At 48.4% G+C, this 23,671-nt stretch overlaps 1 protein-coding gene across 6 annotated transcripts in view; it reads right to left on the reverse strand.

Annotated features, from left to right (window-relative positions):
* BOC (BOC cell adhesion associated, oncogene regulated) overlaps positions 1-23,671 on the reverse strand; it is a 266,459-nt gene that overhangs the window by 27,024 nt on the left and 215,764 nt on the right. For all 6 annotated transcript variants that reach the window (XM_063956822.1, XM_063956819.1, XM_063956818.1 and 3 more), the window contains 3 exons: positions 4,283-4,429; positions 694-837; positions 70-363 (listed from right to left, as the gene is read on the reverse strand). In XM_063956822.1, the coding sequence (XP_063812892.1) occupies positions 70-363; positions 694-837; positions 4,283-4,429 (585 nt within the window). The remainder of the gene's footprint in view (positions 1-69; positions 364-693; positions 838-4,282; positions 4,430-23,671) is intronic.

Genomic DNA, 23,671 nt, shown 5'->3' on the forward strand with positions numbered 1-23,671 from the left:
GCATAAGAGAATCGCTTAGGTTCCGTGTGTGCGGGTCCACCTCAGCCTACAACGTATGGAGCAACTCACCAAACACCTGAACATTGTAGAAGATGAAGGCCGAGCCCCCATCTCCCATTCCATTGCTGGCCGTGCACGTATATGTCCCAGAATCCTCCTCGCTGGTGGCCTCTATCAGGAGGTTGCTCAGCAAGAAGCGCGTTTTGTTGTATCCGATGACATCGGAGCCATCCTTGGCCCAGGAGATCCTCGGTGGTGGCATGCCGCTGGCCACGCACTCCAGGATGAGGCTCTGGCCCTTGGTGACGATGATGGTCTGAGCTACGGGTGGGTAGATGATGCGAGCGGCCTCTGCTGTGGAGCCTGCCGGAGAGAGGTGTATTGATTAGGTGGGACACTGAGATAAGACACCAATACTTCATACTGAAACAGAATCGGATCAATTACAAATCTAAATCGCCCCTAAGACAGATGATAGCAATGGTGCTTATTACACGGAGTTGGGAATGGCCATCACAATTAGGAAATTCGCAAATAAACTCCCCCTTTTACCCTAGAGCCGCTTTACAAGCTCCATCATCAATAAGCCAGTAGGATCTACTGCTCCTGTAACGAAGCAATCGCCCATCCCAGAAACTGGGCAATGTCTGTGGACTCAACAACAGCCCGTGGCAGAAAATCAGCCATACGTACGTCGCACACGGAGGCGGTCGCTGGACACGGACGTCTTCACTTCCTGGGTGACGGGGTTATAAGCTGCACACTTGTAGGTCCCCTCATCTTCCTGAGTGGCATTGACGATCTGCAGGTTTCCTGAGGGCATGATCAGGTAATTGTCTGTGGGGACACGGGATGAAGACACGTCATGAAGGCAGTAGGAGGATGACCATCGTAAATGTATAGGCACACTAGGCAGCTGCCCAAGGCCCCACAATGACGGATGGTGGTCATTCTCCACCTGCCTCCCAGGCAGAAAGTGAATGGCCATCTAACAATCCCTTAGATTCTATTCAAACCTACAGATGCTTTATCCAGCAGTCACACGTTACTGTATTCACAGCCTATAGAGCCAGCAGATTGTACTGTATGTACAGATGGCATTACTCCTGTCCCAGCTGACGTTCTATATTCTTCTGTACCCGATCTGACCTAGAACATATCCCGCTCCGGGCCCAGATAGCTGGAGAGCTCACTAAGCTTGTAGCGTGGGAAACGTGCGTCTGCGTATAGGGGAAGGGGGGATAGGGGTATCTAGTAATCAGTGGGCGTCCTCTCCAACAGTCTGTGTCTAAATTATACAAAGAGCAACGTAAAATAACTGTAAGTAACAATGGCCCTCATTCCGAGTTGTTCGCTCGCAAGCTGCTTTTAGCAGCTTTGCACACGCTAAGCCGCCGCCTACTGGGAGTGAATCTTAGCTTATCAAAATTGCGAACGAAAGATTAGCAAAATTGCGAATAGACACTTCTTTGCAGTTTCTGAGTAGCTCCACACTTACTCGGCAACTGCGATCAGATCAGTGCTTGTCGTTCCTGGTCTGACGTCACAAACACACCCAGCGTTCGGCCAGACACTCCTCCGTTTCTCCAGCCACTCCCGCGTTTTTCCCAGAAACGGTAGCGGTTTTTCGCACACACCCATAAAACGGCCAGTTTCCGCCCAGAAACACCCACTTCCTGTCAATCACATTACGATCACCAGAACGAAGAAAAAACCTTGTAATGCCGTGAGTAAAATACCTAACTGCATAGCAAATTTACTTGGCGCAGTCGCACTGCGGACATTGCGCATGCGCATTAGCGACTAATCGCTCCGTTGCGACAAAAAAATAACGAGCGAACAACTCGGAATGACCACCAATATTCCCAAAACTGGCAGGCAACCAAGTAAATCAATAGAAAAATGCCATTATTTGCATATTACAGTCTGCTGGATAGAGTACTGTCCTAGAAACTTGTTCTTTTATTTTTAATTGCCCTTTGAAATTTAAAACATTTGGTATCACAATTTCCACTTACGGCATGGTACCGTATTGCTGGAAGATATATCCTGCGGCTCCATCTAGACTGCCCTCTTATGTTTCTTGTAATTCATTTCATATTCTCGATCCAAGTACTAACAATCGCCATATGTTCGTCCCAGCCATTCGGGATTTATTTTACGAACATTCTTCCCCCTATAACCGCGGAGAGATTACGCCATGGAGCTGCCACCTTATACCCCCTCTCAGTCCTTCTTCACCCAGTATGACAGAATCACCAATTAACTAATCTGGAGCAAGCCACTGGAACCCAATCTGGATTTCCAGAATGCAGATATTGGAGCCACTTCAGACGCTTGTACGCGTCGCGCTCGGATCCGCCCAGATCTGTCCTATCCAGCTCCCTCGTCTCGTGAAATCTTTCTTCCTCTGGCGTCAGTATAACTGACAGCAGGTAAAGATGGCACCGTCTTTGCTGGCCTGCGGGATTATCTCACATTTTTATTTGACACCAGTTGCAAAACAAAACTTGACAGCCAGAGACAGCACTAATGACTGAGTGCAAAACCATTCCTCCCTAATCCCGTCATAGACTCTGGCACCTTAACCCTTTGCTCGCTCTTGATACCTGTGCCCAGGTGAGCGCACTACGGCAGACAGTACATGGCACTCACTTTCTGTATCTATGTTGGACCTGCATCATTATTTTCACTTATGCAAACTTATTTATAGAGGCACCAGCACTTTACAATCAGGAGCTAACACTGTAATATACGAAGAGGTAAAAGCATTATCTATATCTGCATATTACGCAGCGCTGTGCATTGGAGCTAACAGTCTAACCGCCCACACACGCACAGTAAGCTGGATTTCTGGCGACAGGCAAATAGACCTGGATACTGGAACAGTTTTTATATGCTCAGAGCTTCCCTGGCAGTGATGGGGTTAAGGGGTGAGTGCGGGGGGGGGGGGGGGGGGGGATGATCTGGAAGGGTTAGATTCTGTCAGGGGCTGGAAGTGGAGCAGAACAAGCTGCGAGGAGTCAGCTATATGCCCCCCAGGCATCTCCCTGCTCATTCACCCGGGAGACAAACCACCTATTCTCAGTCTCCTGTTATGACTTTGGGAATCAGTGAGGATTGTCAGCCCCGCGGCCCTGTGCAGCTCTGGGCATGTTCCTGGTGCAAAGGTGTGTTTGTGCTCACAGCCTGGGACGCGACGAGCTGTCAGTGGGCAGAAATCCAGGGTGATGCTCATTACTGCACCAGAGTTACACATCACACTGCATGAGATGGTGATGGGGGCAGGGGTGATTACAGGGAATGGGGGAGGAGGGGGGGGGGGGGGGGTGTTGGTTTATAGTACATGGTATGGGGGGCAAAGACCAATATTACATGGGACGTGGTTGGGGAAGTGCAATATTATATGGATCGTCATAGGGGGTAAAGTGCAATATTACATGTGATGGGAAGAGGGGAAAGTATGGTATTATAGGGGATGTATGATATTACATGGGAAGGGGGGGTAATGCGATATTACATGGGAAAAGGGGAAAGTGCGATATTAGGTGGGATGCGATCAAAGTGCAATATACATGGGAAAGTGCGATATTATATGGGAATGTGCAATATTACATGGGAAAGGGGGAATGTGCGATATTACATGGGATGGGATCAAAGTGCAATATTACATGGGATGGGATCAAAGTGTGGTATTATGTGGGACAGGAGGAAAGTGCAGTATCAAGGGGTTGGGGGAAAGTGTGATAATAATTGGGAGGGTGTGTGTGAGATGGGGGGAGTGTGATATTGCATGAGGTGGGTGGGGTATGATATTTTATTGGATAACTGGCAGAGTGTCATATTACATGGGGTGGGGAGAATATGTGATGATACATGGAATGGGAAAGGAAGTGTGATATCATATGGGATTGGGTGAGTGTGATATTACATGGCACGGGGAGACAATGTGATATTACATGAGATTGGGGAGGGGGGCAGTGAAATGGATGGAAGCCTTGCAAGGCCTAAGCTCTGCACAATGTAGTAGTCACTGTACAGGGCAGAGCCAATATCTATCAGGGGCCAGCGTCATACCGTGCAACGTACATACTACACTAAGAATGCTATAAACTGAGACCCCTGCCCAGATCTAGCCCACTGATTCCCACGGGCACGCTCCCTCCCACCAGCCGTACTGAGCTAGTCCAATCGGGACAGTCCGCCAGATTACCGCCATGTACTCTGCGAGTCTGTTTGGCGTATTATTTATCTGTGTTACATTGTACCCTTCCTCCCTCACCTCTGGACGTCTCCAGCCATTCTTGCTTGACGCTGTAGCGCACTTGAGCTTTGGGGTGACTCTCAGGTAAGTTACAGGCGATCACAGCCGTGTTCCCCTCATCCACTTCAATCACGTGCTGGGTGTCGGAGGTAAAGTCCTGCAAATCTGTGGGTAAAACAAAGCGTGTTACTACTTACTGTCCTAGCAGATTATACAGCGACGTGCTGGACAATGCAGCGTTACAGCGTTAGGTGGAGTTGTGCGCGCCCTTCCCAGTAATTTTGTCTGGTGAATATTCATGGGAATGAAGCCTATCAATTCAATAGAAACTAGGGACATTGCTGAGGCACAAAGTGCCTCGTGCCCCATTGAAGTTACTTGATTCCAGCGAACACCTAGCTGGAAGCCAAAAAAAAAAAGAGCGGTTTTACAAAGATATTTTAAAACTATAAAGTGATAATGCATCAGCAAAGACATTTGTCTAGAGTCCCGTGTTCGGCCTAGAAGGGGTTACAGTTTGCAGGGAGGGGTCAGGAAGTCCCCTACACTCCTGAATGGAAAAATCAGGCTAAGAGGGATCTGGTTTCCTGACGTGACACCTGGCCCCGGCCTGCATGCTGGTACATTTGAGAAATCCATTAGGAGCTGTTTTTCTAGTGAGCTCCCAGCGCACATTCCAGGGCCTCCACCTATCGGCCAGCTCCCAATCAATCACGGGCTTGTTCTCCAGCACTCCTAAGCCGGGCCTCCAGATCCCTGCCATCTCACACACTCAATTCTTTCTGTCATTACTGGCTGGAGACCCGTTTTCACAGTCTCCCCTTCCAGTCGCAGCCCTCCCTGAACTGGTCTGGATGGAAAGCAGGCAGAACCCAAGGCCAGGGAGAGACATCAGCCAATAAGTAATTCCTGGCAGGCGCAGGGAGCTCACATCGCCGCTGGAATCTCATTTCTAGACACACATTGCTCCATGACCTGGGAGAAGTAAAACGCGTTTCTGCTTTTAATTAAAAAAAAATTTTAAATTCAAAAGCCTCTCTGTGTTTAGGGGAGAAGTGGAACAGATGGTTCAGATGTGGCCCCCGTCGTAAATCAATTTATATTATTTATGAGTGTAACGTTAGCTGTTAGCAATTTTACAGGGTCTCCTGGTGTAAAGGGCTTATCGTACTGGGGTGAGACCACGCGCTTCGCCGTCATTAGGACAATGTGTCCCATTAAAGAGAGGGAAAGTCGCAGAGGAGCCATCCCAGAGGAATCTCCCGAACTAAGCCACAAACACAAACACAGCGATCGCGCCGCGGATGGAATGTACACGGCCGCTGTTTACTATTGCTACATGAAAACAGTGTAAAATGTAACAAACACAAAGCTTCTTCCAATAAACACACAACAGCAAAAACAGAACATCACAAATACAAAAGCGTCTACGCAAATGTTATGTAACGGCGGTGCTTCCTGGGACTATAGGAATAACCACCGGGCGTCAAATATTGTAACACCCCACAAGCCCCCCATAATATCACACTATGGATCGTGATGCATCTTCCAGTGTGAGACCCCAAGAAATCTACAAGAAAAAAGCAAAGGAGTGAATAAGCCCTAAACAGCTGCGTACACTCCCAAAGTGTGACAAAGTAATCTTACTAGATAAGACTTAACGATATGTGGACAGCAAGGTTGGGGTAGTGATCAGCCTCTAAGCCTCACAGTACTGAGGGTCTTGTCTTCGATTCCCACCATGGCCCTAACTGTGTGGAGTTTGTATGTTCTGAACATGCTTGCGTGGGTATCCCCCGGGTGCTCTGGTTTCCTCAGACAATCCAAATATATACCTGGATTCTGACAAAACAAATAATCCCAGGTTGTGTGTGAACGTGTATTAGGGAATATATATACTGGAATAGGGATGGATAGGAGTGACCTCTGTAAGGCGCTGCAGAATATGTGTGCGCTATATATATAGCTGGTATTAAATACATATGAAGAGGGGTGGAGAGCTTTCATTCTTAAGGTACGTTGGCTGCAAACCCAGAGTATCCTACCAACCAACAAAGTCACCCATTGTGTGATTATTCGTCATGTCCACAACCACTAACTGCAGCACAGATGTTGTATGTTTCACGGTGGCGGCCATGTTGAGCACTGGCAAGTGGCAATAAATGGCTTGAACTAGTAGGCGCCATGATGCTTGGGAAGCAGCATCATAAAAGTATAGCCTCCCTCTCCTGAAACTTGGACAATGCGAGTCACATGATCTCTGTGAGGACTACAGAAGCCGACTGAACAGACCCCTCTCCGCCAGTGGCTGGGACTGGCAAAACGGCTAGGAAGATTTTGCCACTCAAGTCTGTTTCCCGTGGTTATTAAACAAAGTTCAGCTGTGGACAGCCAACTGCATGTGCTGTGATGTGGTGTCATTCCTGGAGGGGGGGGGGAACCACTGATCACTCAAAACTCATCCGCTTACTACACAAGAATAAGGACAAGGGGGGGTCATTCCGAGTTGATCGCTAACTGCATTTGTTCGCAGCGCAGCGATCATGCTAAAAAACGGCAGTTCTGCACATGCGTATGCGGCGCAATGCGTACGCGCACAACCAACGATGTAGTTTCACACAGGGTCTAGCGAAGCTTTTCAGTCTGCTGGCCGCAGAGTGATTGACAGGAAGGGGGCGTTTCTGGGTAGCAACTGAGCGTTTTCAGGGAGTGTTCGAAAAAACACAGGCGTGCCTGGGAAAATGCAGGCGTGACTGGTTGAACGCTGGGCGGGTTTGTGACATCAAAACAGAAACTAAACAGTCTTAAGTGATCGCAAGCGCTGAGTAGGTTTTGAGCTACTCTGAAACACAAAAAAAATTGTAGCCGCTCTGCGATACATTCGTTCGCACTTCTGCGAAGCTAAAATACACTCCCAGTGGGAGGCGGCATAGCGTTTGTACGGCTGCTAAAAACAGCTAGCGAGCAAACAACTCGGAATGACCCACAAGAAGCGGAACTGCTAGTATTAACGCAAATTCTGTAACAGTAGCGGGAAATAGCCGCGCCACAGTGCAGAGTGGGAGAAGGCGTTATCTGCCATTGTGAGAGAGACCGCAAAACAGTCCAGACACCTTAAGCATGTAACAAGGGATGGGATGTACTTTATGTAAAAAAAAAATATATATATGTATATCTATATATATATATATATATATATATATATATATATGTGTATGTATGTGTGTGTATCTATATATATATCAAATATGGATGAACTTTACAAGATTCAGTTAGACACCGGCTCTTAAACACCATCAATTAGTCTAAGTATATGATTATTAAAAAAAAGTGGAAAGTTGCTTTGTAAAATCTCTGGGTATGGAAAGAAAAAGGCGGATTGTAATGCAGGCTGATGCGGGACACTGAGAGGGGCGAGAGCTGCACCTTTAATCATCGTGCGGGAATGTGAGAGCTTTCTCCCGGCTGACTTTCCAATCAGGCAAATAAAAAATAAAATCATAGTTCCAAGTTCTCATTTTTCTCTCCCAAACTTTTTTTTTTTGCACACAGCGTCTGCGGGAAAAACAAACCCAGATGAATCTCTCAGCAGATGAAAAGGAATTTATATGCAGAAAAAAAAAACCTGTAAAGAATAAAGTTTATTTGAGGCTATTTGGCTCCTTTCTGTGTCTCTTCTCGTTGGCAGCGTCTGGTGCTAATGAAACCTCAATCGCGCTTGTCGGGCCCAGAACCCAGCGCTCTGTGCGGAGCCGGAGCCCGGACCACAGTGATTTACTGCAGGTGACAGCTACTTTTTTGAGTTAGGATGGGCGGTAAATTCACAGTATTTCTAGCTATTCTTGGTATTTAATAGGTAGGTCGTGGCTCTGCAGTTGTAGTGGTACTACAAGTTTCAGCATACCCTGAGGTCTCCCATTATTTATCAGGTCTCCTTTCAGGATAAAAAGCAGCAGAATGAGAACTGAAGTGTATGGGATTGTAGATGTGATGCAATACGTATAAGGAGGACGGTGGTGCAGGCTGTTATGCCAGGCTATTGATAGACACGGTCACGTTTTTTGGGGGGGATTTTTCACAATTTTTTCTTGGTTTACCATCCACAGGGACTACGATTGGGAACAGTAGCCCGTGCCGGGCGCAGGGTCTACGTTAACCACTAAGTGGGGTCACAGATGATGCATACAAAATGGCACCAAAAAATATAAAGTTGTGTCAATCTTTTTTTGTGTCAACCTTTTGACCCTCTTCGACCATTTGGTGTTGACCTATTGGCTGTGTATCTAGTAACTGTAGATCTTTATCTAAATCTAGGGTATAGATGTGTTCGGAGCAAATAAGCGTCCGTCACCATGCACTCGTCATCTGCCCCAGCCTATTGCAGGGGCAGTGTTTACACTGGGTAGGGAACATAGACTTGCGCTTGCTCCAGGCGCCATGAGTCCATGCCGCAGTATAACCAGTACCGTGACAGACTTACTGCACAGAACCCGGGAAAGAAGTGTGTGCTCAAAAGTGTTTCCAGAGCAGCGGCCTGCACCGGGTTCAGTATGATTTACCGACGGACACAAAATACCGACATTCATTATGCTACTCGTTCAAAATGCCGACATAGTCAGAAAAACTGACATTTGGAATGCCGACATGGCGAAATACTGACATCAGTTTTGCCGGGGGAAGGGGGAGGGTGGTTTGTGTCAATGTCAACAAGGGTCGTCAAGGACACCGTCTAAGTGTGCCGCGTCCCCTCGCATGGTTCGCTGCGCTCGCTATGCTTCGGGCACGGTGCCTCAATGCGCTCGGCACCTTATCGTATTCCCCCTCCAGGTCCGCTGGGATGGTAAAGTATGAACAAGTCTGTTTTTGGACAAAAATTCCTTTAAAACGCATGTCGGCATTTTGAACAAGTCGGCATAATGAATGTCCGTATTTTGACCATGTCGGTATTTTGACTGTTGGTCAATGGCTGTTGGGATTATGACCGTCGGTACTGCGTTCGTCGCTAAATCACTGCTACCCGTCTGCACCCAGTAGGGGGTGTGGGAGGGTGGGGGTTGGGTTTGGTAGGTCATTGTATCGACGCCCATCCATTTGTTTTTTTTAAAAGAGAATCCAGAACAGAGTTGTGCTAAGCCCCTCCATTTATGTTCATGTGCCATACGGCATGGCAACCCTTGGCGCTAGCTGGCACCAGAGGATGCGTAGCGCGGCACCTACAAGTTCAGTCCCTCTCCTACGGGCTGATCTGCTCTCCTCCTGTGCCACCTCCTTCCCTCACTTTTTTTTGGAGCGCTAGACCCCCAAAACCAAAGAACCCAAGTGTGGCCTGCATACCCGGGCAAAGCCTGGGCCACACTTTATTAGACTGCAAGCAATCTCCAGACTACAGATTATCTACCTAACCTGAGCAAAGTGTAAGACGAAGGCTGGAGAGGTCGCTAACATTATATTATTACTCCCGAAGATGTTTGTGCGCTGGAATGGAGGTGGCACTTCTGAACCTCTTCTTGCCTTGTAATGCTGAATGTCTGGCACGCAAAGAAAAAACGGCTGCGTCCCCCCGGGTTATACCCTCCATCCCAGTCTCCAGCCAGGAGGAAGAACCTTACAGCATCATTTACAGAAGAGAAAGACAAATGGCTGCAAACCGTAAGAGCCGAGGCCCTGTGGGGAATTATAGGGTAGTGACGGGAAATGATTTTAATGAGGATAATTAAAATTAACCTGTTTTGCTCATTACACAGGGCTGGCTTAGCGTACAAAAATGTTTTGTCTTCAGCTGCCATAAAAGCCCACTGTTCCTAATGATAATCCATCTTCCCTACATACCTTCTGATTAAAGCAATTATCCCTCTCCCGGCCCCCTCCAGGATAAGCCGCGTATCTCCGAGACCCAAAATCAGGACCAGCCTATTAGCTGTGAGATACCGTGGACGGAGGGAGATCCGGGGTCAGTGAGGCTGATGCAGTGTGTGTGGCTAAAATCTAAATATCCATCATTTACTTGGATTCATGAAGAATATTATAGAAATGTCTCCACCTGAGCCAAAACATGAGAGAGAAATTCATGTTGGAAAATTGTGATTAATCCCGTAAGGCAGGGCGTATCCGACAGCGCAGCCAGGGAGAACCTAACTCTTTGTGCTCCAGATAAACTAGCAGAAGAACTTTCGGGTCACCCTGAAACAACGGGGGCAACTGTGTCCAAATACGGCACCATTTGCGTCTATCTCTGAACCAGGCCATAGTCCCTACGTTTTATACAGGGATAACAAAGTCGCCGGGAATCGTAGAAAAAGAGAGTGAGGATAATTCTCACATCTGCTGCATTTCTCCTCCGAGTCTGGAAAGAACATTTGTATTATTTAATTTATGAGGGGTTTTGGGTGGAGAATTTGGGTTTTCACGCACAGGAAATGAAAAGATTTCTGCCTCTGGGAAGAGTTTTTAAATTAATCTGCAGCATTGACTTCACCCTGAGTCAGATTCCTCCCCCGTCTGCTGATGCCCCAGAGATACATCTGCACCGAGAGGCAGAACTCTCTCAGAGCTACGCTGATAGTCCCAGACATACATCTGCACCATGAGGCAGAACTCTCTCAGAGCTACGCTGATGCCTCAAAGATACATCTACAACATGAGGCAGAGCTCTCTCAGTGCTACACTGATGCCTCAGAGATATATCTGCACCATGAGGCAGTGCTCTCTCAGTGCTACACTGATGCCAGAGAGATACATCTGCACCATGAGGCAGAGCTCTCTCAGTGCTACACTGATGCCCCAGACAAACATCTGCACCATGAGGCAGAGCTCTCTCAGTGCTACTCTGATGCCTCAGACATACATCTGCACCATGAGGCAGAGCTCTCTCAGTGCTACACTGATGCCCCAGAGATACATCTGCACCATGAGGCAGACCTCTATCAGTGCTACGCTGATGCCTCAGAGATACATCTACAACATGAGGCAGCGCTCTCTCAGAGCTACGCTGATGCCTCAGACATACATCTGCACCATGAGGCAGAGCTCTCTCAGTGCTACGCTGATGCCCCAGACATACATCTGCACCATGAGGCAGAGCTCTCTCAGTGCTACGCTGATGCCCCAGAGATACATCTGCACCATGAGGCAGAACTCTCTCAGTGCTACGCTGATGCCTCAGAGATACATCTGCACCATGAGGCAGAACTCTCTCAGTGCTACGCTGATGCCTCAGAGATACATCTGCACCATGAGGCAGAGCTCTCTCAGTGCTACTCTGATGCCTCAGACATACATCTGCACCATGAGGCAGAGCTCTCTCAGTGCTACGCTGATGCCCCAGACATACATCTGCACCATGAGGCAGTGCTCTCTCAGTGCTACGCTGATGCCCCAGACATACATCTGCACCATGAGGCAGCGCTCTCTCAGTGCTACGCTGATGCCTCAGACATACATCTGCACCATGAGGCAGAGCTCTCTCAGTGCTACTCTGATGCCTCAAACATACATCTGCACCATGAGGCAGAGCTCTCTCAGTGCTACGCTGATGCCTCAGAGATACATCTGCACCATGAGGCAGTGCTCTCTCAGTGCTACGCTGATGCCTCAGAGATAAATCTACACCATGAGGCAGAGCTCTCTCAGAGCTACGCTGATGCCTCAGAGATGCATCTACAACATGAGGCAGAGCTCTCTCAGAGCTACGCTGATGCCCCAGACATACATCTACAACATGAGGCAGAGCTCTCTCAGTGCTACGCTGATGCCTCAGAGATACATCTACAACATGAGGAAGCGCTCTCTCAGTGCTACGCTGATGCCTCAGAGATACATCTACAACATGAGGAAGCGCTCTCTCAGTGCTACGCTGATGCCTCAGAGATACATCTACACCATGAGGCAGAGCTCTCTCAGTGCTACGCTGATGCCCCAGAGATACATCTGCACCGAGAGGCAGAGGTCTCTCAGAGCTACGCTGATGCCTCAGAGATACATCTACAACATGAGGCAGTGCTCTCTCAGTGCTACGCTGATGCCTCAGAGATACATCTGCACCATGAGGCAGTGCTCTCTCAGTGCTACACTGATGCCTCAGAGATACATCTGCACCATGAGGCAGAGCTCTCTCAGTGCAACTCTGATGCCTCAGAGATACATCTGCACCATGAGGCAGAGCTCTCTCAGAGCTAAACTGATGCCCCAGAGATACATCTGCACCATGAGGCAGAACTCTCTCAGTGCTACGCTGATGCCCCAGACATACATCTACAACATGAGGCAGAGCTCTCTCAGTGCTACGCTGATGCCTCAGAGATACATCTACAACATGAGGAAGCGCTCTCTCAGTGCTACACTGATGCCCCAGAGATACATCTGCACCATGAGGCAGAGCTCTCTCAGTGCTACGCTGATGCCCCAGACATACATCTGCACCATGAGGCAGAGCTCTCTCAGTGCTACGCTGATGCCTCAGACATACATCTGCACCATGAGGCAGAGCTCTCTCAGTGCTACACTGATGCCCCAGAGATACATCTGCACCATGAGGCAGACCTCTCTCAGTGCTACGCTGATGCCTCAGAGATACATCTACAACATGAGGCAGCGCTCTCTCAGAGCTACGCTGATGCCTCAGACATACATCTGCACCATGAGGCAGAGCTCTCTCAGAGCTACGCTGATGCCTCAGACATACATCTGCACCATGAGGCAGAGCTCTCTCAGTGCTACACTGATGCCCCAGAGATACATCTGCACCATGAGGCAGAGCTCTCTCAGTGCTACGCTGATGCCCCAGACATACATCTGCACCATGAGGCAGAGCTCTCTCAGTGCTACGCTGATGCCTCAGAGATACATCTGCACCATGAGGCAGAACTCTCTCAGTGCTACGCTGATGCCTCAGAGATACATCTGCACCATGAGGCAGAACTCTCTCAGTGCTACGCTGATGCCTCAGAGATACATCTGCACCATGAGGCAGAGCTCTCTCAGTGCTACTCTGATGCCTCAGACATACATCTGCACCATGAGGCAGAGCTCTCTCAGTGCTACGCTGATGCCCCAGACATACATCTGCACCATGAGGCAGTGCTCTCTCAGTGCTACGCTGATGCCCCAGACATACATCTGCACCATGAGGCAGCGCTCTCTCAGTGCTACGCTGATGCCTCAGACATACATCTGCACCATGAGGCAGAGCTCTCTCAGTGCTACTCTGATGCCTCAGACATACATCTGCACCATGAGGCAGAGCTCTCTCAGTGCTACGCTGATGCCTCAGAGATACATCTGCACCATGAGGCAGTGCTCTCTCAGTGCTACGCTGATGCCTCAGAGATACATCTACACCATGAGGCAGAGCTCTCTCAGAGCTACGCTGATGCCTCAGAGATGCATCTACAACATGAGGCAGAGCTCTCTCAGAGCTACGCTGATGCCCCAGACATACATCTACAACATGAGGCAGAGCTCTCTCAGTGCTACGCTGATGCCTCAGAGATACATCTACAACATGAGGAAGCGCTCTCTCAGTGCTACGCTGATGCCTCAGAGATACATCTACACCATGAGGCAGAGCTCTCTCAGAGCTACGCTGATGCCTCAGAGATACATCTACAACATGAGGCAGAGCTCTCTCAGTGCTACGCTGATGCCTCAGAGATACATCTACAACATGAGGAAGCGCTCTCTCAGTGCTACGCTGATGCCTCAGAGATACATCTACACCATGAGGCAGAGCTCTCTCAGTGCTACGCTGATGCCCCAGAGATACATCTGCACCGAGAGGCAGAGGTCTCTCAGAGCTACGCTGATGCCTCAGAGATACATCTACAACATGAGGCAGTGCTCTCTCAGTGCTACGCTGATGCCTCAGAGATACATCTGCACCATGAGGCAGTGCTCTCTCAGTGCTACACTGATGCCTCAGAGATACATCTGCACCATGAGGCAGAGCTCTCTCAGTGCAACTCTGATGCCTCAGAGATACATCTGCACCATGAGGCAGAGCTCTCTCAGAGCTAAACTGATGCCCCAGAGATACATCTGCACCATGAGGCAGAGCTCTCTCAGTGCTACGCTGATGCCTCAGACATACATCTGCACCATGAGGCAGAGCTCTCTGTGTGTCTTAAAATTGCAACCTATCACGTCTGCCGTTGTAGCGTCTGCAGACACAGCTGCCATTAGTATGGACACTTGCACCAGCCCCCCGCTAGGCCCCTTACCGAAACGCCTATCACAAATAGCCGCTCCGTGCGTGTTGATACACTCCGCCCAGTGGCCCCTGAGAAACGCCTATTTCGCTCTGGCCTCCGTTCACACAAGACAGCTACAGTACTTGTCACCACAGACGCATATGCACGTCATGCTTTGCATTTCAGACGCACTGCTCGTGGCTAAAAAATAGGATGCATTTTCACAAGTGCGTCCGCTGCAGAATGAGGCCTGTAGGTGGCTCTTTATTATCAGTGGCAGTGGGGGTCCTGTAAACACAATTTCTTATGGCCGCACATCACTCCCCTCCTCCCTGTGGAGGGCTGGGGATGCCACCTGGGCTGAAGGGGGTTGACTAAGAAGGGGTATCTAACAGTTTGGCGCTGCACGGGAGGAGAGTGATGGGATAGTAAACCGGAGAGAATTTGGTTTGGAATTACTTTTCCTCAGAACAGGAGTAAGTACTACAAGCGTGAATAACAATGTTGCCAGGAAGAGACACGACAAGGCTGGGATGAGTCGATAGGCTTGACATGAAATTTATATGTAGTAAAGAAGAATTTAGGGGTAGACTACTGAGCGGGAGATGAGAGATTGGAAGTAAATCCGTTCGGCAGTCTCCAGAGTATAGGGGTGGTAAATAACAAAATATTTAATCAGTAGTACAAGACTTTCACAGATGATGCTCTACTGTCCGGGGGAGTTTTTGACAGGGGAGCACATTTCCCTGGTGTGTCATGGCTGAGATCATGGACCATGCGGAGAAGAAAGAATAGCAGATGAAAGACTGCCGCTGTTATCAACATGTGGAACCGCCAGAACAGGATAGCGGATTGTACGAGTTGGGGACAGAAGTGGTTGATGAGAAGCAGAAACTTTTTGAAAATGAACAGAAATGGGATTTTTTTTTTTTTAGCAAGCATCAACGTGGAGGAGCGGTCTCAAACACTCCCTAATTATGATCTGGTACTATAATACTAATAATTATAAATAGTAATACATCAAATGAAAGATTGTGAGTACGGGAGAGAGAGCGTGTGAGTGGGTGAGACAGTATGAGTGTGAGAGAGTGCATGAGTGCGGGGGAGAGGGAGAGAGTGCAGTAAAGAAAGAATGAGTGCGGGAGAAAAAGTGTGTGTGGGAGAGAGAGAGAGTGTGCAAGAGAGAGAGAGTGTGCGGGAGAGAGAGAGAGACTGAGTGCGGGATAAAGAGAGAGACTGAGTGCGGGAAAGAGAGAGACTGAGTGAGTGCGGGAGAGAGAGTGAGTGGGTGTGTGGGGGGTGCACTTCATAGTGCAATCAAATACTGTTGTTCCACAATCACTAATTACATAAAAACATTTATACCATGTAAATAAAATAGTATAGTATAAAACATGTCAGGTTACCAGCTGGAGTAAGGAGCAAACAAATTGCTTCACTCTATATCCTTACAGGCTGTTACCTACGCGTTTCGCCATGCAGCACTTCATCTGGGGGAGCCCTGGTATGACTGTTTCCACTTAGTGATTGTGGAATAAAAATTATTGATTGTTTAACTCAAAAAGAGCGGGTTCTGCAAGGGGAAGTCACTGGTCTTTAAAGATGCTCCTGCATTTGATCACATTTATATTACTGTCACTGGAAAGGGGACACTAGTTCACCCTGAGACTTTTATTAATCTTATACATGTTATGAGGGGCATTACTGCATTTAAGTGGCTGGCAGGGCATGCTGGGACTTGTAGTGCAGCACCATGTTCGCCATACAGGTACGTAGTGGTACTGATCTTCCACATCCAGATCATTTATGTCTATCTCTTTTGTTGGACATGAGGGCTCAGTGTTGGGACCAGAGACCACGGGTTAGATTCTGGCTATGTAGCCAGTGTACACCAGACCCTTGCAGAAACGTGTGCCGCTTCTTACAATGCTCCCTCAGTATTCAGACTTCAGTTGAACGTGGTACAAAGTAAATGTCTGAGCACAAGTTCGTAAATTATAACAGCCAGCGATTAGGCCTTCTTTCCATTACTTCCAATTAAAGTGCTCTAGCAGACCTGTGCTAAGAAAAACACCCTGGTTTCTTACAGTATACGGAGAGCAGAAAAACACATATTTTACCAATATAAAACCTGGGCTCCCGGGAGACGGGGCCATTTCTCCAGCACAGTTCTGCATGAAAAGCGGCTGCATTCCAGCCGTCACAGACCAGCCCGGCAGGAGAAACGCCAACTGCTAAATATCCTATTTACGTTGGACTCTACCTTAAGCAAATTCATCTCAATTAAGGGCTCCTGGGACAGGCCCCGAAAACCTGATAGGTGTGCAGGCTGATAGGTCCTGCTCTCAGAAAGAATAGTTCTTTGTTTTTCCTCTAGACTCCAGTTATTCTGCGTCGGCTTCTCTGCCTTACACAGCAAACGAAAAACAGAGCGTGCGAGTAATTATGAGTGACCTCCGCGGGGACGCAGACAATGCCTGGGATGCAGCCGCAGAGAGGGCCGGCTTCGTGGACAACTTGTTTTCCATTACAAGGGACCCTTGTCTCCTTGTAGGAGAAACCCCACACATATCGGGGATGCGGAAAGCCCACAGTGTTTTCTAAATAAATTATATTAATTCCAGGAGGAGCCAGAAAGAAAAAATTCTATTTGTGCGCCGCTGACAATTCGCAACCACTGCTGAATTCAGAGTCACCCTCCCCCCCAGTATTAATCCTTTAAACGTGGTTACAGTAACGTTCCCAAACCACAAAAAGTACCTGAGTAACGGAACCATTTCCATCTATTACCTATCTGAGCAACGTCTGTACAATAGAAGCTTTGAATGATTCACCCCCTTCAGCGCCAAGGACAAGTGGGACTAGTCTCCAACACGTGCATTAAAAGTGCTAAGGGACAGCTCCACTTGTCCCGAGCACCACACTAGTGGCTGGTTATCTGCCACTGGAGCCACGGAGGGGGCAAGGCTTGATGATTCATCACACCTGAGGTCATTCGTAAGCCCCACCCCCTCACATAAAATATTAAGTGTTATGGAATGGGGGGGGGGGCACACTAAATGCGCTCACTCCCCCAATCCTGGCACCTACAGACTGAGGAGCACCCTCAATTGAAAGAGTGGCTTTGCCTCTTTCAATTAATGTGACCACTTAGTGGTTATTGTCCATCCCTGCATGGATTAAACTTCCAGTGTGTGAGCTGATAAGTGGCTCTATGTGTCAGGTCCATGTTTCTGGGTGGAACTGTATGGCGGCACGTGAGTGTATGATGAAAGGCCGAAACCGGACGGAGGGGAGCCAAAGGTTTGGTGGGCAGATGACAGTAAATAGCAGGAAACAGTGGTGGGCAGATGACAGGAAATAACAGTGGCGGCAGATGACAGGAAATAACACGAAACAGTGGCGGGTAGGTAATATTAAATACAGTAACAGTGGTGGGCAGATGACAGGAAATAACAGTGGCAGGCAGATAACAGGAAATAGTGGCGGGCAGATGACAGGAAATAGTAGCGGGCAGATGACAGGAAATAGTAGCGGGCAGATGACAGGAAATAACAGTGGCAGGCAGATGACAGGGAATAACAGTGGCAGGCAGATGACAGGGAATAACAGTGGCGGGCAGATGACAGGGAATAACAGTGGCGGGCAGATGACAGGGAATAACAGTGGCGGGCAGATGACAGGAAATAACAGTGGCGGGCAGATGACAGGGAATAACAGTGGCGGGCAGATGACAGGAAACAGTGGCAGGCAGATAACAGGAAATAACAGTGGCAGGCAGATGACAGGGAATAACAGTGGCAGGCAGATGACAGGGAATAACAGTGGCAGGCAGATGACAGGGAATAACAGTGGCGGGCAGATGACAGGGAATAACAGTGGCAGGCAGATGACAGGGAATAACAGTGGCAGGCAGATGACAGGAAACAGTGGCGGGCAGATAACAGGAAATAACAGTGGCGGGCAGATGATAGGAAATAACAGTGGCGGGCAGATGACAGGAAATAACAGTGGCGGGCAGATGACAGGAAATAACAGTGGCGGGCAGATGACAGGGAATAACAGTGGCGGGCAGATGACAGGAAATAACAGTGGCAGGCAGATGACAGGAAATAACAGTGGCGGGCAGATGACAGGAAATAACAGTGGCGGGCAGATGACAGGAATTAACAGTGGCGGGCAGATGACAGGAAATAACAGTGGCGGGCAGATGACAGGAAATAACAGTGGCAGGCAGATGACAGGGAATAACAGTGGCGGGCAGATGACAGGGAATAACAGTGGCAGGCAGATGACAGGAAATAACAGTGGCGGGCAGATGACAGGAAATAACAGTGGCGGGCAGATGACAGGGAATAACAGTGGCGGGCAGATGACAGGGAATAACAGTGGCGGGCAGATAACAGGAAATAACAGTGGCAGGCAGATGACAGGAAACAGTGGCGGGCAGATAACAGGAAATAACAGTGGCGGGCAGATGACAGGAAAGATCCAAGTTTTCTTTTACAAGGTAAAAAACATAATACAAATTCATTAATAAAAAATTAGACATTCTATTTTTGGCGAGTGAATAACAAATAAAATGTTTTATTTAAATACACAAAGCATTTTTCCCCCCGTGGGCTGATGCAGAGATCGCCATCCTGAGATGACACCCTTTTTTGGTGGACAAAGAGTTCATTTCCCTTTAATGAATAGAATCCAGCGGAGCCAAAAAATTCCAGGTTCCACACTTACAGAGCTATGAAGGCTAGCGACACACTGCGGCCTCTTACCTGTGACTAGATGCAGCAAATGGCACCACAAATACTGTGATGTCTCCATGACTCTCGCCTACGCCCCCTACTGGACAAACTCGCACCGTTGTGATTGTTCCAGGGTTTTGGAATACGGACACTATAGGGTTTAAATGTAAATGTGAGATCCAGTCCTGCCTGGGGCTTTGCTGCTGTAGCTGGATTCTGTGCATTGGCTGTAGTTGTGCAGGAAATGATCCGATCTACTTTCTTCAGGGTGAAGTATGATTACAGTATATACCGGCGTTGTATGATAAAGGTTACTCACTCCACTTACAGTATATAAAGAACAGGTTAACTCATACTTGCCTACCTGACCCTCTCCATGAGGGAGAAAATGCTCTGTACCTGGACTTTCCTGGTAATGTATGATTGCCATCACCTGTGGTGAAACACCTTTCTTATCAATTACCCAGCTCACCACAGGTGATGGCAATCACACATTACCAGGAAAGTCCAGGAACAGAGCATTTTCTCCCTCATGGAGAGGGTCAGGTAGGCAAGTATGGGTTAACTCTCTGTTTTCCCCCAACTTCTGCAAACTTTTGTGTTTATGGCACTTTATACTATGTACAGATTTTAAGTGCGGCAGGCTCCGGCAGTGGAGGGGTTAACCGAAATATGAAGCCCCCCCCTCTTCTGTAATCATATCTCTCATTAGACGTCACCCCCCCCCCCCCCCCCCCAATCCCTTCATCTACATGCTCATTTATCAACTCCCAAGCATAACACTACCCCTATTCTGCTCAGGAATGTGTTCTCAGAAACTCTATCCCACTCTCCTAGCCTGGGCCAAGTCCCAAAACTCTCAGGGATTAATGACAGGGGGCTCCTGAAGCCCCCCACCCCCCTCTCGGAGCTCTTGGTATGTTCACCTGCACACAGTATTGTTATTGAACCTGAGCTCTAGGGAAGGGGCTCAGCTGCAGTCAATGAAATTGTCAGGACTATGTGTAACCCATTCCCAGCCGGAGGGGAAACCACAGACAGATCTGCATTCCAAGGAGGCTCTGGAGTCAAAACAACCTTTCAGGCCCCATGCCCCCTGGATACGGTTTCGATCAACATTCCGGTTTCATAATATCTCAATATTAAAAATAAGAATTTACTTACCGATAATTCTATTTCTCGGAGTCCGTAGTGGATGCTGGGGTTCCTGAAAGGACCATGGGGAATAGCGGCTCCGCAGGAGACAGGGCACAAAAGTAAAGCTTTTACAGGTCAGGTGGTGTGTACTGGCTCCTCCCCCTATGACCCTCCTCCAGACTCCAGTTAGGTACTGTGCCCGGACGAGCGTACACAATAAGGGAGGATTTTGAATCCCGGGTAAGACTCATACCAGCCACACCAATCACACCGTACAACTTGTGATCTAAACCCAGTTAACAGTATGATAACAGAGGAGCCTCTGAAAGATGGCTTCCTAAACAATAACCCGAATTAGTTAACAATAACTATGTACAAGTATTGCAGATAATCCGCACTTGGGATGGGCGCCCAGCATCCACTACGGACTCCGAGAAATAGAATTATCGGTAAGTAAATTCTTATTTTCTCTATCGTCCTAAGTGGATGCTGGGGTTCCTGAAAGGACCATGGGGATTATACCAAAGCTCCCAAACGGGCGGGAGAGTGCGGATGACTCTGCAGCACCGAATGAGAGAACTCCAGGTCCTCCTTTGCCAGGGTATCAAATTTGTAAAAATTTACAAACGTGTTCTCCCCTGACCACGTAGCTGCTCGGCAGAGTTGTAATGCCGAGACCCCTCGGGCAGCCGCCCAAGATGAGCCCACCTTCCTTGCGGAATGGGCCTTAACAGATTTAGGCTGTGGCAGGCCTGCCACAGAATGTACAAGTTGAATTTTGTTACAAATCCAACGAGCAATCGACTGCTTAGAAGCAGGTGCACCCAACTTGTTGGGTGCATACAGTATAAACAGCGAGTCAGATTTTCTGACTCCAGCCGTCCTTTAAATGTATATTTTTAAGGCTCTGACAACGTCCAACAACTTGGAGTCCTTCAAGTCGTCTGTAGCCGCAGGCACTACAATAGGCTGGTTCAGGTGAAACGCTGATACCACCTTAGGGAGAAAATGCGGACGCGTCCGCAGCTCTGCCCTATGTCGAATGGAAAATTAAATAAGGGCTTTTATAAAACAAAGCCGCCAGTTCAGATACTCTCCCGGCCGAAGCCAGGGCCAGTAACATAGTCACTTTCCATGTGAGATATTTCAAATCCACATTCTTTAGTGGTTCAAACCAATTGGATTTGAGGAAATCTAAAACTACATTTAGATCCCACGGTGCCACCTTAGGCACCACAGGAGGCTGTATATGCAGTACTCCGTTGATAAAAATCTGGACCTCAGGGACTGAGGCCAATTCTTTTTGGAAGAATATTGATAGGGCCGAAATTTGAACCTTAATAGATCCCAATTTGAGACCCATAGACAATCCTGATTGCAGGAAATGTAGGAAAACGACCCAGTTGAAATTCCTCCATCGGAGCACTCCGCTGCTCGCACCACGCAACATATTTTCGCCAAATACGGCGATAATGCTTCGCGGTGACTTCCTTCCTTGCCTTTATCAAGGTAGGAATGACTTCTTCTGGAATGCCTTTTCCTTTTAGGATCTGGCATTCAAACGCCATGCCGTCAAACGCAGCCGCGGTAAGTCTTGAAAAAAACAAGGACCCTGCTGAAGCAGGTCCCTTCTCAGAAGTAGAGGCCACGGATCGTCCGTGACCATCTCTTGAAGTTCCGGGTACCAAGTCCTTCTTGGCCAATCCGGAGCCACTAGTCTTACTCCTCTTTGCCGTATAATCCTCAATACCTTTGGTATGAGAGGCAGAGGAGGAAACACATATACCGACTGGTACACCCAAGGTGTTACCAGCGCGTCCACAGCTATTGCCTGCGGATCTCTTGACCTGGCGCAATACCTGTCCAGTGTTTTGTTGAGGCGAGACGCCATCATGTCCACCATTGGTTTTACCCAACGGTTTAATAGCATGTGGAAAACTTCTGGATGAAGTCCCCACTCTCCCGGGTGAAGGTCGTGTCTGCTGAGGAAGTCTGCTTCCCAGTTGTCCACGCCCGGGATGAATACTGCTGACAGTGCTATCACGTGATTCTCCGCCCAGCGAAGGATCCTGGCAGCTTCTGCCATTGCCCTCCTGCTTCTTGTGCCGCCCTGTCTGTTTACATGGGCGACTGCCGTGATGTTGTCCGACTGGATCAACACCGGTCTTCCTTGAAGCAGAGGTTCCGCCTGGCTTAGAGCATTGTAGATTGCTCTTAGTTCCAGAATGCTTATGTGAAGAGACTTTTTCAGGCTCGACCACACTCCCTGGAAATTTCTTCCCTGTGTGACTGCTCCCCAGCCTCTCAGGCTGGCATCCGTGGTCACCAGGATCCAATCCTGCATGCCGAATCTGCGGCCCTCCAATAGATGAGCCTCCTGCAACCACCACAGAAGGGATACCCTTGTCCTCGGCGACAGGGTTATCCGCAGGTGCATCTGAAGATGCGACCCTGACCATTTGTCCAACAGATCCCTTTGCATGGAATCTGCCGAAAGGGATTGCTTCGTAAGAAGCTACCATTTTTTCCCAGGACTCTTGTGCATTGATGTACAGACACCTTTCCTGGTTTTAGGAGGTTCCTGACCAGGTCAGATAACTCCTTGGCTTTTTCTTCGGGAAGAAAAACCTTTTTCTGAACTGTGTCCAGAATCATCCCCAGGAACAGCAGACGAGTTGTCGGCATTAATTGGGATTTTGGAATATTCAGAATCCATCCGTGCTGCTTTAGCACCTCTTGAGATAGTGCTAAACCCATCTCTAGCTGTTCTCTGGACCTTGCCCTTATTAGGAGATCGTCCAAGTATGGGATAATTAATACGCCTTTTCTTCGAAGAAGAAATATTATCTCGGCCATTACCTTTGTAAAGACCCGAGGTGCCGTGGACAAACCAAACGGCAGCGTCTGAAACTGATAGTGACAGTTTTGTACAACGAACCTGAGGTACCCCTGGTGTGAGGGGTAATTGGAACGTGGAGATACGCATCCTTGATGTCCAAGGATACCATAAAGTCCCCTTCTTCCAGGTTCGCTATCACTGCTCTGAGTGACTCCATCTTGAACTTGAACTTCTTTATGTACAGGTTCAAGGACTTCAGATTTAGAATAGGCCTTACCGAGCCATCCGGCTTCGGTACCACAAAAAGAGTGGAATAATACCCCTTCCCTTGTTGTAGAAGAGGTACCTTGACTATCACCTGCTGAGAATACAGCTTGTGAATGGCTTCCAAAACCGTCTCCCTTTCTGAGGGGGACGTTGGTAAAGCAGACTTCAGGAAACGGCGAGGTGGCTCTGTCTCTAATTTCAACCTGTACCCCTGAGATATTATCTGCAGGATCCA

The sequence above is a fragment of the Pseudophryne corroboree genome, chromosome 2 (assembly GCF_028390025.1).
Source record: "Pseudophryne corroboree isolate aPseCor3 chromosome 2, aPseCor3.hap2, whole genome shotgun sequence".
NCBI classification, from domain to species: domain Eukaryota; kingdom Metazoa; phylum Chordata; class Amphibia; order Anura; family Myobatrachidae; genus Pseudophryne; species Pseudophryne corroboree.